The following is a 15,369-nucleotide window of genomic DNA, read 5'->3' as shown; positions in this document are numbered from 1 at the left end:
CCAAATCAAACTTGGAGAAGGGAGCTTCAATGTAGCGCGCAGCGAGGCCCCAACATTTTTTTGTTACTCCACTGGAAGTAGCCTTAAGTACAACACATGTGATGACACTTTTTTCAATTACAGGCCAGAAGATGTGAGTAATACTGACTATTTATTGAAATTCAGGAAGCAGATTCTATTCTATTATTGCACGACTCCTCTGTAATGTCACACACATGGGTCTGACTCATGCATACACAGCTTTTTCTTTTGATTATCCTGAAGGGTCCTTCTTGCCACCAGAGTCACAGAGAGAACATTAAAAGTGGCCCTCTTTTTGGGCTCCATGCAGGGGGGGCTAGAACTGTGTTTGTGGAATGATACCATAACAATCACAGAAGATGAACAGGCAGAATGACTGGTGCTGGATCAGATCAACATGACAACCGGGAAATAACATGGGCACAGCCCCTCCAGTTAGTGACACCTTGGGTTACACGGGCACTGCCCAGTACAAGGGCAGGGATGGTAGTGTAGTGATGCAGTCGTTGCTTCCCCAGGACAGGTAAATAATTTGGGTGAAACAAACATGGATCCTCCAATGTTTCAACGAGACATCATCCGGACAAACTCTATAGAAGACAAATGTAGAGAATTAATTTTGTATCTCCACTTCACTGATCAATAGAATCAAAGTGACATCATTAGCACACCTTGCTTCTAGTTAGGAACAATGGGCACATACTTCTACCTGTCCACATAAATGTACACTCCACTAGATCAAAAACACCATACTAACGAGCTCAACATGTATCTCCTGCACAGCGCTGTAAGGAGTACTGCTTGGAGGCTGGTAATGCCAGCTCCAACTAGTGCAAGTTATTACAGAATTATATGGTTTTACATATCAGGACATAATAACAATTATCTGTTCCTTAACAGATCAAAAAGTTAGGTACATACAACCTCAGATGACATTTTATACTGTGTCATGATTTATTCAACAAAAATAAAGCCAAAATGGAGAAGGCATGTGTGAAAAACTAAGTACACCTTATGATTCAATAGCTCGTAGAACCACCTTTAGCAGCGATAACTTTAAGTAATTGTTTTCTGTATCAATCTCTCAAATTGTTGCAGAGGAATTTTGACCCACTCTTCTTTACAACGTTTTGCTTACGCACAGCTCTCTTAAGCATTTCAATCTGGTCGCGGTCTGGTCTTTGACTGGGCCATTGAAACACATTGATTCTTTTCCTTTTCAGCCATTTTGTTGTTTATTTGCTGGCATGTTTGGGATCATTGTTCTATTCCATGACCCAATTCCGGCCAAGCTTTATCTGTTAGACAGATGGCCTTACATTTGACTCTAGAATACTTTGGTACACAGAGGAGTTTGTGGTCAACTCAATGACTGCATGGTTCCCAGGTCCTGTGGCTGCAAAACAATCCCAAATCATCACCCCTCCACCACTGTGCTCGACAGTCAAGGTGTTTCTGCTGATATGCTGGGCTTGGTTTTCACCAAATGTGGCGCTGTGCATTATGGCATCTCCACTTTGGTCTTGTTTGTCCAAAGGAGATTGTTCCAGAAGTCTAGTGGTTTGTTCAGATGCAAATTTGCAAATCTAAGCCGTGCTGCCATGTTATTTTTAGAGAGAAGAGGCTTTCTTCTGACAACCATTCCAAACCGACCATACCTGTTCAGTCATAAACTTAAACATTTAACATGCTAACTGAGGCCTGTAGAGACTGAGATGTAACTTGGGTTTTTTGCAATATCTCTGAGCTTGGGGTGAATTTGCTTGGACATCCCACATACTATAGGGCAGCATTTTGCATATGCTAGTCAGGTACATGTGGTTACCCTGCCCTGGACCGTCTCTCAATGCTTACCTTCAAAGTCGACCTGACCATCACCATTGAGATCAACATCACGTATTATATCCTCAATGTCCCTGTGACCAATTTGTTGTCCAAGCAGTTTTTTCATGGCTTCACGCAATTCACTTGTACTGATCTCTCCATCACCATTAGTGTCAAACTGTGGAAAAAAATATACCATAGTTATAGAATCATTAAGACAAATAAAGTGCATTACAAATGCTAATAATTTAACACTTGAGCATCACATTTGCTAGTATGGCAACTATTAAACAACTACAATGTGAATTATTAGCTAATAACAAACGTGACAGGGTGTAGTACATGTCCTCTGTACTGCTTGTTCCTGGTTAAGTTTCAACATCACAACTCCTTCTTTACACTAGCTTCTTAGATTAAACCTTGGCTGCAATGAAGGCCATACAGACCTCCATTGATTTTACAGCTACCGTGGCCTGCCAGGGGAGGTCAGAGGATCTCCCAACTGGCCCATGATCCCCACGGCTACTTCCTGCCATTTTTATCCACCTCTGCTATTCACTAAATCATTAAACAATACGTGACAACACATAATTTCCAAGAACATGGCAACAGAAATTGGCCCCAATTGGATAACTGCAGGGTTCATCTGAATATGGCAAGTTAATCAATGTCACGTCTTTGAGATTTAGGCAGTTTGTTTGAGAAAACACATATAGCGAACAAAATGCAGACAGTTTAATAGCAGCTTAAGGTAACCAGAATTCTGCCCTAGGGTTACTGTTACCTCTTTGAATGCATCTCGAAGCTCCTTCACTCCAATCATATCTGCTGTTTCGGCGAGAAGTTTAGGACCCATCAACTCTACAAAATCATCAAAATCTACATGGCCACCAACTACATAAGGCATATAAGAAGAAAAAAATACATAATGTCATTAAAATGCTAACATTTAACAATGCTAACAGAATGTCTAACTAGAATTCAAATTAATGGTGGTTCTAGTGATAATCGGAAGGTTGCCCAAAGGAACAGTGGGTAATAGCTGCTCGTTCTTGAAGAAGTACCATGTATCCACCTGCCATTCCACAAATAGCCACTGGGGTGTGTAGAGTAACAAGAATTTTAGACAGCATTATTTCTTGTAAACAGTTCTTCTGTACATTCTATTTTGGTAGTTTAGTATTGAAGGCAGCAGAGTCAAGTGTGTTTTGGACCACAATACTACTGGTCCAGTTACCATAGCCCACCAGACGTTGACTTGCCAGCTATCCATATCATCATGTTTTACTATACTGTATCTGCAATATTAGATAATTCTTTGAACAATCATTCAGATAGTACATATCACTTGGTAGTTGCAACATTACAATAGTTTCCTTAGGTATTTGGGCGCTTGTGATAATGAACTTACGGTTCATGTTGATCTGCTGTGACAACTCAATCAACTCCATCTCAGTTGGCATGTACCCCATGGTCCTCATACAGTCCCCCAGATCCTTGCAGCTGATGTATCCATCCTTATCCTTGTCAAATTCCTTAAACGCCTCTCTGAGTTCTAGGGGGGAATCATTTGGATTACCAAACAAAACCTGAACAAAGACCTCTGTAATGTGCTTAAAGTACTCACTCACATACAGGACCTGCACTACAACACACAGCTACTGTGTAAGCATCATATATCCATACTACCGTATAATCCCCTGCTCTCATCTCATGCTCAAAATAGATGATATTGCTTCACCATATATAACTACCCCATATGTAGCTTTCCCATGGCATACCCACTATAACATATATAGATAGACAGATACTGTAGATAAAATGAAGTCATTTACCTTCTATCTCCTCTGGACGTAATTCTCTGTCCTAAAACAAGGCATATGGAGACAAAGATTAGAACAAACTAAGGGTGCACTGTAGATTGTGAATGAACAGGATTAACGGGTTAAACTAGAATAATCTGTGACATTATCACCCACAAGACCCCCAAAAACATGAGATAAGAGTGTAGGATGGGAGGAAGGATCTGTGACCGCTCAGACACGGCTGTTCCCATGAACTCATAATATTGCAGCCTGCTTTCATATCTCCTGTTATTATGCACATATCCAGCAATGAAAACATTGATATGCAGCCGTAGCTATCAAAGGATTCTGATCACAACTTGGTTTGCGTGTAACGGGCGCGCTCCACTCTGAATTGTGCAGATAAAAGCAGACTCTTTGGAATACAACAGACAGAAACAGTAACGGCTGAGCAACAACAGCAGCGGGTGTTCACATTCTGTCCCTTTGACCGTTACACCAGATCAGCCCTAACAAAAGCATATCCCAGCAACTCATCTTATCAAAAGCGCAGTCGATTCCGCACCAATCCACGCCAGTTACGTTTTAAAGCTCTGCGGAAAAAAGGGACGCTGTATGCTATAAATATCTCCATCTGCATCACGATCCTGAGTTTCGGCCCCATGCACATTGTGGCTGTTTGATCAAAAACTACACAGTTTGTGTCTAAAACAAGACTCACCTAAAATCAACACTGTAATGGTTATAAACCAAACCTTTCCTTTACTTATTCAAAGGATAAAATGCGTTTAATCCATTATAGAACACGCTGGCACTGAAAGGGTTACGATTCGAGAAGACACAGCTGTTTTAACTAATGGGTTGCCAGAGCGATGAGCTACTTAACTCTTTGGGGCTTTAAATAAATCCCTATTGCTACATATGCCACAGGGGGAATGATTTTACGCACTTCGGTGCATTGGCTCCGTAGAATAGGGCGGCGAATTACAATAAAATAAGAGACAAAAACGAATCAGAAGCCTCTCTTCAAGGTTAATTATTTTTATCCCAGCGGTTACACTTTAGTCAAAAATAACTTCTATCGTTTTCATAAAAATAAAAAAAATCTACCTAACAGTCTATGTATATATCTGAGACTGGATTGTCTGGGCTTATCCCGAGAGGGAAAATAAACAGAGGTAATAATGCATGCGGTAACACATCGTCACCTCTCCGTAACATTAGATTTACATTTCAGAATTTCTTTGAAGGGGCTGTTATCCTTTTCTATAAGGAGACAGCTCGGTCTATGCGTCAAGCTGTTTAGATGGCAAGAAAGAATTCTATGGAACGCGGTTTCCAAGCAGAACATATTATATAGATTAACTTTAACGTTTTCATTCCCAATTTTTAGCCGTACGATACCCAGATCAAGTTGTGCTTTTTCCAGCTTGTTCCCTAACAGAAAATTTGTCTGGAAGGTTTTGTTTTCTCCCCTCAATGTGTTCTATAAGAAAAACAAAGCTTTATACAGATATCCTAAACATACAGAAAGGGCTTGAAAAGGAATTATGGAACCAGCTTAATTTTTTGGAACGAAGAAGGAATGCTTCCATTAGTATTATAAAACCAAACAAAATGTAATACATCAGCAGTAAAATTTTAAGAGCCATGGCTACTTGGTTCCTTATAAGAAGACATGATCAGTCCTCACAGATGGTCAGCACAAGATATGAACTGAGGGGTCACAGGTAGGTGAAAAAAAAAGATGGTTTGGATGACACAATGGTGAGGAAGGTGCCAAGACTCACGTACAGGCTGCCGACTTTCAGCGAATCCCTTGCGCAGAAAAATACAGGCCGGGCCCAGGAGGTTGTGCATCACTGCGCAGTTCTGAGCCAAAAGCATTAAGGGTCCCTGGGCGCCCTCTTCCCCTGACTGTCCCGGTCTGAGGCAGCTCCGCTCCTCCTGGTGCATCTTATAACACACAGAGTGTTACTGGGACACTAGAGGGACAGTACTTGTTGGAAGGAGATAGTTGGGTTTGCTTTGAGTATGGGTAGAACGGTGTGACTTGTATGTATCTGCTGAGGGAACACAGCCTTCTCCTGTCTTCAGCCCTCCACAACTAAACTCTCCCACTTCGCTTTGACACCCTGAACCCCACTCTGTCCCTTATTTGTTTCTCTCTCTTAATTCATCTTCTTTCTTTAGTTCGAATAGCTCTTTTTCCTATTCTTTGACTTCTTTAGCCCCTTGGTCTTGGTAAATCCACACTGCAAAGTCTTTGGGCATCTTTCTTTTACCATGTATTTTGTGTGTATCTCTTTCATCCCTTCCTCCCTTCGCCACTCCTTCCCTCTCTCTCGCTCTCTCTCTCTCCTTCTCTATATAAGGAGGTGTTTTGGTTTGGTTCTGCCAGACTCCACATTCCCACGCCTTTATAAGACATAATTCCACTTGCTGTCTCAGTAAGCCCTTTGGGACTATAGAATCAGCCTGGGTCAGAGGTTATATCACAAATCTAAGTTACAGCTTAAAATAAATGGGAAATAAATGTGAAGAATCTGTATAGCACATACGGGCTAAATGTTGAGAAAGAAGTAGTGTGCCCCAAATTGTGTGTTATCATAACTACAGCATTATGATGAATTATGAATACATTTTTGGTGATACTAGAGTGTGTGTTGGCTTTTCTCTAATTTCACACAAAAGGATCTCTGTCGGTTTGTATGTACTGATACTAAGCCGTCTACAACAGACAGAAAACAGCAAATAAAAAGCTGTACGACAAGTTGTGTATATAGCGAGTAGAGATCTGAGATAAAAACTGAGTTTATTACTGTTACTGCGCGTGGCATAGTGGTCAATTCTCACATATAATCTTTACGTCTACAGTAAATAGGGCATAAGCACAGTGATTGCCTTGGGACTCTTCTCTCCTTGAATGACCCCTCTTATACCTACTTATTCTGTGAACTCCAAGGCCTATTGTTGTGTTTGGTTGCAGATGTTGTGTCTATGGTATGGTGACATACCTTCTGTGAGATGTTTCGGAGAGGAGACTTCACACAATTCCCCATAATTCTCAGAGAAGAACGGAGGTCCAGTTTTCCCAAGGGGACAGGTCGACAGGGCAGCATGCATCGAGGCATCCCGCAGAGTGAGTGCCTCTGAGCCTCGGGGGGCAGACAGCAGTGTCCCTCAGATTAGACCTTCTGAGCTACAGATTGTTTCCCTGATAGAGCCTCTGATTACATCAGATAAACTGCAGCAGAAACTAGTCCCTGATGAGCTCAGAGAATCCAGCTAATTTGGAGCTAGTCCCCCCTTCCCCCCCCCCATGAGCCTTAGAGCTTTTCAATGACATGATGTGGGACAGATCAGCTGCAGGCGGACAGAGAATTCATGACACTGACGTCGGCTCTGAGCAGCGCCAGAAACCTTTTGATTTGGGGCTGAAAAGATTGTGTCCAACATTTAAACCCTGTTCAGAAACACATTTATCTTCCGGAATAAAGGGTTAACTTCTCAATGTGGAAGGTCTTGTTAAAAGCAGCATGCCCCCCTCCTCCCTCAGTGGAAACCAAAAGATGGGATTCATGGGGACTCTCAAGCAAACCACAATGTATCATTGCCATGTCATTGTTTTCATGCTGCAGCAACGGCTCATATAAACCCTGACTTACAATCATATGAAAACAGAACATCATAAATCAATCCATTAGAACAATCAAAAAAGGTAAGTTATTGATCAATCTTATTCTGGGAGAAGTAAGACACTCAAACCAAATAACCTTCATAGTGGGGTCAACACTCGACACGACCACAATGACACCCTTGAGGCATGTCTCATTCAGTGTGTAATCATTTGTCAATCATTTGAGTTATACCGTGTAAGGAACAAAATATGTTATGCATCACAATGTGACAAAATGATCACTACTCATAAGCCATAAGATGGTACATCAAACGTAACACAATGTACTATATAACAAGTGACGCAATTCTGGTTCACGTAAGCCATCACAATATCAACGCAAAGCAACACAATCCCTATTTCATGAACTCATAACATGTTGTTGCTGAACCAACAAAGAAGTTTTGAAAAAGGATAATAGCCTTAGCCTACACAATCCTTTGGCCGCTTTTTACACTTAGGATAGGGGCAAGTATTAACTGCAATGGTGGAAATACACAGCACTGTTTGTTTCACGGCTGACATGTGATTCCACTCATATTAAGTAGATGGTAGTGAAAGAAACAGACATTTAATTAGATCAAGGAAGCGGTTCAGTTACGTCAGTGTAACTCGCTAAAAGAATACAGATCATTCTAGCTGTTTCTTTCAGAAAATCAAGCAGTTTGTGGTTAAGGCACTGTCATAAAACACAGACATATTTATTCTGTTCCAGGCTTGCTGAGAAAATTGCCCATTTCGTTCTATTTTGTCATGTTGCCCGTTAATATTGAAGGTTTTTCAAATGTCTGCTGGGGATTATAGGAATTATAGTTCGACCACAGTTGGAAAGCACTCTACAGGATATTTTGTATTTAGACATAAGGACATCACCATGGAATGATGTTCCAGGGACCCTGTACTAATCTATGCAATGTTGAGTTTGGAGCAGGAATAAATGGTTCCTTGGTAAGAACTGGGGGATCCAATGTGGGCGACTCTAATGTAATTTAAAAAATGTAATAGAAATCAATGTGCAGGAGTAGGAAAACATTCAATTGTTACTGTCTTTACAGTAAGTTTGGTTCTGTAAATAAGGTCACTAAATCAAAGACAAAGGCAGGTATATAGCCACCATATATTATTGCTGTGGATGAACTATTACTGCTATAATTGTCAGTCGACATTTGGTTGGTCAAACAGTGGCAGAGAATTGTGAGAGTTGTATTCCAGCTCTTATACAATAAGCTTTTTATATAACAACGCAACACAAATGAATTTTCAGAGGCAGGTCAATAACTTGACACAGAGATGACATTTTCTACAAAGAAACACTAAACTGCAACAATGAAGAAATAATAATAGGGTTATACAGTGATTTGCCTTATGTTTGCTATATTGGTTTGTATGTACAAAAAATGACCTGTGGTGCAAAGCCATAGTCATTGACATCATCACTATAGTCAGTGATGCAATGAGCCCATCAGTAAGAGCATGGCAAAGGGTTCTTATGGTACTTTTAGGACATTGCAACACAGACATGGTTTATACATAATCAAGACCAATAAAATTCCTTAAAACTCTCTCTATGGACTGCCCAATTGTATTATAGGGCACATGTCCTTTTGTGAATGTTACAACTTTCTAAATATGAAAACACATATTATGCCATAATTGTTGGGTGTTTTTTTAGGCATTGGTCAATACAACACCTGGGAGGAGAGGTGGAGATCAGTCCTCCTCTGGCACAGGTCTGTTGATTTGGTCACTCAAGCCACTGAACCACTGAACACTGCATAGCACCAGAACATGAATGTGCATGTATACGTGTGTGTAAGAGGGAGTGTGTGTTAGCATGACTACGTATGTGTAAGTGTGTGTTAGCATGAGTGTTAGTGTAAGTATGTCTGTGTAAGTGTGAGTGTTGATGTGTGTTAGCGTGCCAGCTCTACTCCGGTGAGACTAATAAACTCACTTGTGTTCTAGCAGAAATACCAAGAAATCTGTTTGCAGCCCTGTGTTAGACCTTAAGAGTAAACAGGCCTCTTCAACAGCCAGCAGTATTTCCCAGTTTCCTAGAATACCTCATATGTCTCTTTTGCAAATTCTCCCAACCCTTAACAAGCGATGTCTGACATTCCACAGACAGTGCAGTTGGAAGAGCTCACCTCCCCGGCTTTACTATACATTATAAAGGGCAAACCCAGGGTACCTTATATCTGCAAAAAGGCTTACTTGGACATGTATCATGTATGGTTAATGGGGTTTTCATCTCAACTGTCCTTCACCTTACAATTTATTGAATTAACCTTCAACATATGCTTTTTTTATATATTCCCATGAAGGTAAAGAAATGAGTGTTTCTGAATCTCAGACTATTCGGAGAGGATTTGTATTAATAGCCCAATTAAGCATGCCTTTATAATCCTATACGCAACTTCCTAATGAAAAAAAAAATTTAAAAGCCATGTTCGAATGCGGATATAGTGATTTGGAAGAGCAGAGCTTGCTCTTAGTATTAAGGCACATATCTCTAAAAAAAAAAAACTAAAAAAAAATATATATATATAAAATATATATATATATATATATATATATATATACACATATATATATTTCTATCTCAAGAGCAAAAAGGGGTGGTTATACAGGAGATCAATGTTCTTTAAACTGTCCCACTGAATGAGCAAGCACACCGTGTAGTGGATCGCTCAACAGACAATCCATTAGGGCAATTTGCACTTTTCAGAATATGTGACATGTCGGCTTCGTTACAAACGCAGTTCATGTTATGTCACGGCAAATGTCTGATTGACAGACAAAGATTCCTACGCACTTTGAGTCTTATACCCAACACGGACAGTAGAGGGTGTGTGTGAGTGACAGCTCATGTATGTATTCCTAGCACTATATACTGCATCTGAAGCAAAGAGATGGAAAGCTGTAGCTTCTTCTTCTTCTTCTTCTTCTTATTATTATTATTACCATAATTATCTTTCATTTATATAATGCTTCTTACAATACATATATTCATGGGGTACGAACAATACATAAATATTCAAGGAACTGACGGACTTTGATAAACCGATGCGTTAGGTAAAGAGGGCACTGCTCGCAAGCTTACAATTATGACAAGGAAAAGGAGGTCAATGCATAGCAATACATCTTATGTATCTCCCACCACCTCCATCAGGATTTCCTTCCACTTGTATTATTTGTGTGAATACCAGTAGCTACTGAGCATTGTTATATTGAGTAATGGAATATATACTGTTATATTGACTAAAAAGTGTCGTTATTAGAACTAAGTGAAACATGGAGTTATAAGGATTTTTAAACTATTTTTAAAGGAAGAGCTATGGACATCTGCTCTATGGAATTAAATATTAAAAATTAAAATTAAAAATAATAGTTTCTCTCACAATGATTAACTGATAAAAAGCTGGTAGTAAGAGCTGCTATTTAAAAAATTAAACTTGCATTATATATATAAGGTTTATACTCTCAAAAGCTTGTCCTAAAAAGTATTTTGTTTACATTGCAATACTCATTTCTCTTTTTAAATATATATTTATATATAGAAATCCAAAATCTCTGCCTTTCGATGGAGATAAGTCCAACCACCTGGGTGCAGTGTAGTCAAGGATGACAAAGGTCCGCTAAGTAGACTGAAACGTTGATCGTTCTGGGAATCAACTATTAATCTTTAATCTATTTGTGAAGACCTGTGAGTGCGTGATTTATTAGGATATATATATATATAAGGATAAAGCAGTTGATTAATGCATCAACGTTTCAGTCTCTCTTGGAGACTTAATTGAAATGAAGATTCTGCGAGTGCTTTATCCTAGAGAAAGATGGCTGAGTTGCACATTGTCTTCCATATATAAATGGGGTCACTGTCCGGGGTCCACAGCTGATCTTCAAAAGAATATGACGGGCAGATTACAAATTCCAGAAGATTAAATACTCACAAAAGAAGAGATCACAAAATTACCAAAACATTTAATTTGGCACAAAATTAATAATAACACGAAGACATGATAACCAACACCAGAACAGAAGGAAGAGGAGGAGGGCCTTCTCTAGCGAGCTTACAATCTATTAGGAGGTTGGGAGGGAATGAGACAGAAAATAAAGGAGGATTTGGTTGTACTGATGGTCGGGTGGAGGAGTCGGTGACCTGGAGATCTCGAAGGTGGGAGGCAACGGATGGATTCTCCTAGAGTGCAAGCTGTTGATATTAAGAGGATAGTTTCTATGCTGGACAGGCCGTTGTTAGCGAGCATTTGAAGTTAGAATTTCTAGGGGATAGTCTGACGGAATTGGGTAGGGAATTCCAAAACACAGATACAGCATGGTTGAAGTCATGGAGAAAGGAGTGGGAAGAAGTGATTGAGGAGAAAATCAAAGAAACAAATGCAGCTAGAAGACTATTTGGAGATAAGAGATGAGATGCAGGGGGTGCACTGTTGATGACGATTCAGTAGGTAAGAAGGTTACATTTTATTCTGGAGGATAAAAGGAAACAGTGGAAGGATTGGCACGATGAGGAGGCATATAATGAGCAATCGCATAAGAAGATTAGCCTGGCAGACTCATTTTATATCTCGTTGCCCACTATAAAGAAAATATGGGCATACTATGTGGAAGCCATCTTTATTTCATGTTCTCATGATTTTCAAGAGTATTCTTTCCCTTAAAATTATTCCAACCCTTTTGGTGGCGTGTGATTTGTTCAGCCTTTTGTAATAAATTGATGTTGAAGTAGTCCCATCATTTTAAGAACATATTTCCAAAACAATGCAATTGACTGCCAGACAAAAAGTGTAAACTATAAGTAGTTTGAATCAATAATTTAGGTGTGCTAAGTGACGCCGCCGTTGGAGGTCATAAGGAACATTGTTTAGTTTCTCCTTGGCACCCTGACTGCCTGAAGGTATAAGGTATATATATAGCTGAAGGTAAATAATAATAAGGGACACAGCGGCAGATCAAGATCAGTTGGGGTTTCATCCAGTAACCACAGTGCTGGTACATCTCCTGATTACTCAGTATGACAGTAGGGTCGCTATATTTGTGTCCACATGAATCATATTGAAGCGCACATAATGGGGACAACAGACCAACTTGGAGCTACTGTCATACAAAGCAAGTTACCACATCACCTAGCACAACAAGCACTGCTGTAATGTGCAGGCAAATATATAAAGGACATAACCAGCGGCGATCCTTTGTTAGATGGTGCCCTTTTGCAAATGCCCTTTTGCTCCACTGTTAAAGTGCCCTTGGCGTGACATTATTATTAATAAATCATATTGATATACCATCAGCAGTTTGTGCACCGCGTGATTCTGTACATAAAGAGTTTCGGCCCCTTACAATCTACCCTGTACTAAGATAAATGACATATCTCGGAGTGAAATGTTCTCTAGATGCTCTCCAACATCCGCTCACTCCTTGGTGAAAAGATCAAAAGAAATAGCTTCCCTCTTCTCCACTGCATCAGGAGATTGGCAACAATACATCAACATAAGGAAGATATACGTCAAACAGACGGTTTTGTGAGTAGATCTGAAATATTTTGAGGCAACATCTAAAGGTGGCTTGTAGACATCTTACACTGACTTTGCCCCAAATATGTGAAAAATAATGTTTCTAGGGATTATTTTGGGACAGGAGACAACTCTATGGCTAGTCTTCATATAACAGTGATCAAGTAGCGTCTGAAAGAGGTCTGGTTTCACTCAAGGCTGTTATACATATTATTAAATGTTGAAATATATCTTTCTGGGTTCTGATCTAGAGTGAACTTCTCTACTTTGGAGTACATATGAACAATGGCATAATTATGAGTTTAAAAAAAAAACTTGTTTTTTCTTTTTTTCTCAGGGTAATAAACACTTTTTCCTGTGAAAAGTATAGTTACATTGTGTGAAGCACAGATTATTTTGGATAAAAACACCATTTTCTGATTGAATAAAATCTGGTGAATGATTTCTATAGCGTACGTAACAAAGCATTTGGTTTTACTAGGAGATACGAGGTGCTTAGGAACACAGAAATTATTCGGCCGATCTAGTCTGCCTATTTATCCCGATATAGGGACTCAGCCTTTAATCAGTCCTTGGTCTCCTTGGGGAGTTTCATGCCTACCCCATTGGCACTCACAATATATAAGGTTATTATTCCACAAGTGTTATTGGAAAATTATTTTATATGCAACATACGCATCTAAAACCTAAAACCAGAATCATTCCTTATTCATATAAAGAAATTAAGCAGTGAACTAAAGACATATTTACGCAAGAAGCTTCGAAGAGGATGAGAAACGACATTTATGCAATTTAGAAATCTGTCCCATCTTTTCCAAACCCTACACAAAGCATAGCAGCGATCTTACGAGTGTGTGATGGTCTGCAGAGCGCAATCAGGCTGGTGTTTGAGGTCGCAGAGATAGCAGCAGGGTATGAGCAGCACAGCCAACACATGAGCAACACAACAGAAGGAGCAAGACCATAAATAAGCTCGCAGGGTTATATAAAGATCACACAGCGCGAGAGAAGGTCATAAACCTCACCTGGCCAAACACAGAGCTGAGGATGGGGTGCAGCTCCACAAACAGGGGCTCAGCTTCAGGGTCACTGTCGCTGCTTTTGGTGGGAGGAGGGTCACTTGGTTTGGTGGTCTGGGTGGAGGCTCCTTCTGACCCCTTGACAGACTCCTTTCTCTTTGCCCTCTGTTCAGCTCCACTGTCTGGATGCTCCCTGGGATGAGCCGGAAGCTGCCTGGGACTGGGTGGATGGTCCCGGGGGCTGGGTGGGCAATTCCTGGGGCTGGGTGGGTACTCCTTGGAGTTGTGGGAAGGGTGCCTAGGACTGTGCACATGCTGCTTGGGGCTGGGAGATTGATGTCTATGGCTGTGGGGAGCCATGTGTGGATGGGCAGAGGGGCTCTGGATCTGACCTATGTGTGGCTGGTGAGAGGGGGTATGGGGGTGGTGACTCTGGAAATTAGGATGGTGCTGAATGTGATCATGAGGAGGACTGTGGCATTGGTAGTTACAGGAGGCATGTTGGGGGTGAATGGAAGAATGCCGGTGGTGACTGGGGTGGTGCTGGTGATAATGGGGGTGCTTGGACCTTCGACCCCCTTCTGGTGGGGGCACTCGCCTGGTTATTGGGGGGCTCTCGTCTGTACATGGGGAGTGGCGCCTCCTGCCCCCATCTAGCTCTTCTCTGGGGTGACAGAGAGGCCTCCTGAAGCTGGGATCTGTCTCGTGTGGCAGATGGTGTCTATGATGGGCTCTTCTGGTCTCCCCAGCCGGCAACAGGGAGCCGCTGGTGTCGCTCATGTCCCTTCAGACGAACCTCTCAGCTCACCCGAGGTAGTGGCATATTGTGTCAACCGCGTCCGTTCAGCACTGGGGAGCCGGTGACAGCTCCAGCGCTCAACTTGAATGGAGAGGGAGGAGAGAGCGGGAGTGAAAGGGCGGGGACAGCGGCACTCGATAAAGGTGGGCGGTAGCAGGAGCGAGTGGGAGAGACTGAATCGGGAAAACAAGGCGAGATTTCAGGCTCCTGCTCCAAAATTAGCACAGCTCCCACCCGTCATCTGCCGCTGGACCAAACTGCTTCCATTAGAGTCCGCGTTCTCACAAAGCCCGTACGATGACCCGCTCCAGTACAGCTCTGTCCGATCCGAGAGGCCCAGGAATTCCACCACACTGCCTGATTTATATTCCGATCCCGGGGCCCGCAAGGCTCTCCCTCACGGCGACATTCAGGAGATTTAAAGTACAGGAGAGGAGTTTATTTCAAAAAGGGGGAGAAAGGTTTAGATGGAATGTCATTGACTAGGGGGCCCCACTACAAGACTTACACAGGGGGCCCCAACACAAGACTTACACATGGGGCCCCACTACAAGAATTACGCAGGGGTCTCCAACACAAGACTTACACAGGGGGCCCCACTACAAGACTTATGCAGGGGGCCCCACTACAAAACATACGCAGGGGGCCCCACTACAAGACTTACGCGGGGCCCCACTACAAGATTTAC

At 41.5% G+C, this 15,369-nt stretch overlaps 1 protein-coding gene across 3 annotated transcripts; it reads right to left on the bottom strand.

Annotated features, from left to right (window-relative positions):
- Window positions 1-132: 132 nt before the first annotated feature.
- Window positions 133-14,797, bottom strand: CABP1 (calcium binding protein 1). Of its 3 annotated transcripts, none has more exons than XM_053470042.1 (6): window positions 13,889-14,797; window positions 3,681-3,711; window positions 3,257-3,400; window positions 2,630-2,739; window positions 1,876-2,023; window positions 133-611 (listed from the first exon to the last, which is right to left on the bottom strand). In XM_053470042.1, exons 1-6 carry the CDS (start codon window positions 14,660-14,662, stop codon window positions 586-588), a joined length of 1,233 nt encoding a protein of 410 aa, XP_053326017.1. In that variant the 5' UTR covers window positions 14,663-14,797; the 3' UTR covers window positions 133-585. The 3 variants fall into 3 exon arrangements, with proteins under 3 accessions (XP_053326017.1, XP_053326032.1, XP_053326024.1); XM_053470057.1 differs by lacking the exon at window positions 13,889-14,797 and adding an exon at window positions 6,668-6,846; XM_053470049.1 differs by lacking the exon at window positions 13,889-14,797 and adding an exon at window positions 5,445-5,710.
- Window positions 14,798-15,369: the final 572 nt, after the last annotated feature.

This window comes from Spea bombifrons, chromosome 1 (genome assembly GCF_027358695.1).
Source record: "Spea bombifrons isolate aSpeBom1 chromosome 1, aSpeBom1.2.pri, whole genome shotgun sequence".
Lineage (NCBI taxonomy): Eukaryota > Metazoa > Chordata > Amphibia > Anura > Pelobatidae > Spea > Spea bombifrons.
Note: the sequence above shows the minus strand (reverse complement) of the source record. Positions and strands in the feature narration are given on the sequence as shown.

Bases quoted from the DNA above. Each gene is read 5' to 3' on its own strand.
- CABP1 (XM_053470042.1), bottom strand. From the start codon at position 14,662: ATGAGCGACACCAGCGGCTCCCTGTTGCCGGCTGGGGAGACCAGAAGA. The intron at 3,712-13,888 runs GTGAGGTTTATG...GCCTTGTTTTAG, and splicing joins TCAGCTCTGTGTTTGGCCAG to GACAGAGAATTACGTCCAGA. The intron at 3,401-3,680 runs GTAAATGACTTC...ATTCCCCCCTAG, and splicing joins ACGTCCAGAGGAGATAGAAG to AACTCAGAGAGGCGTTTAAG.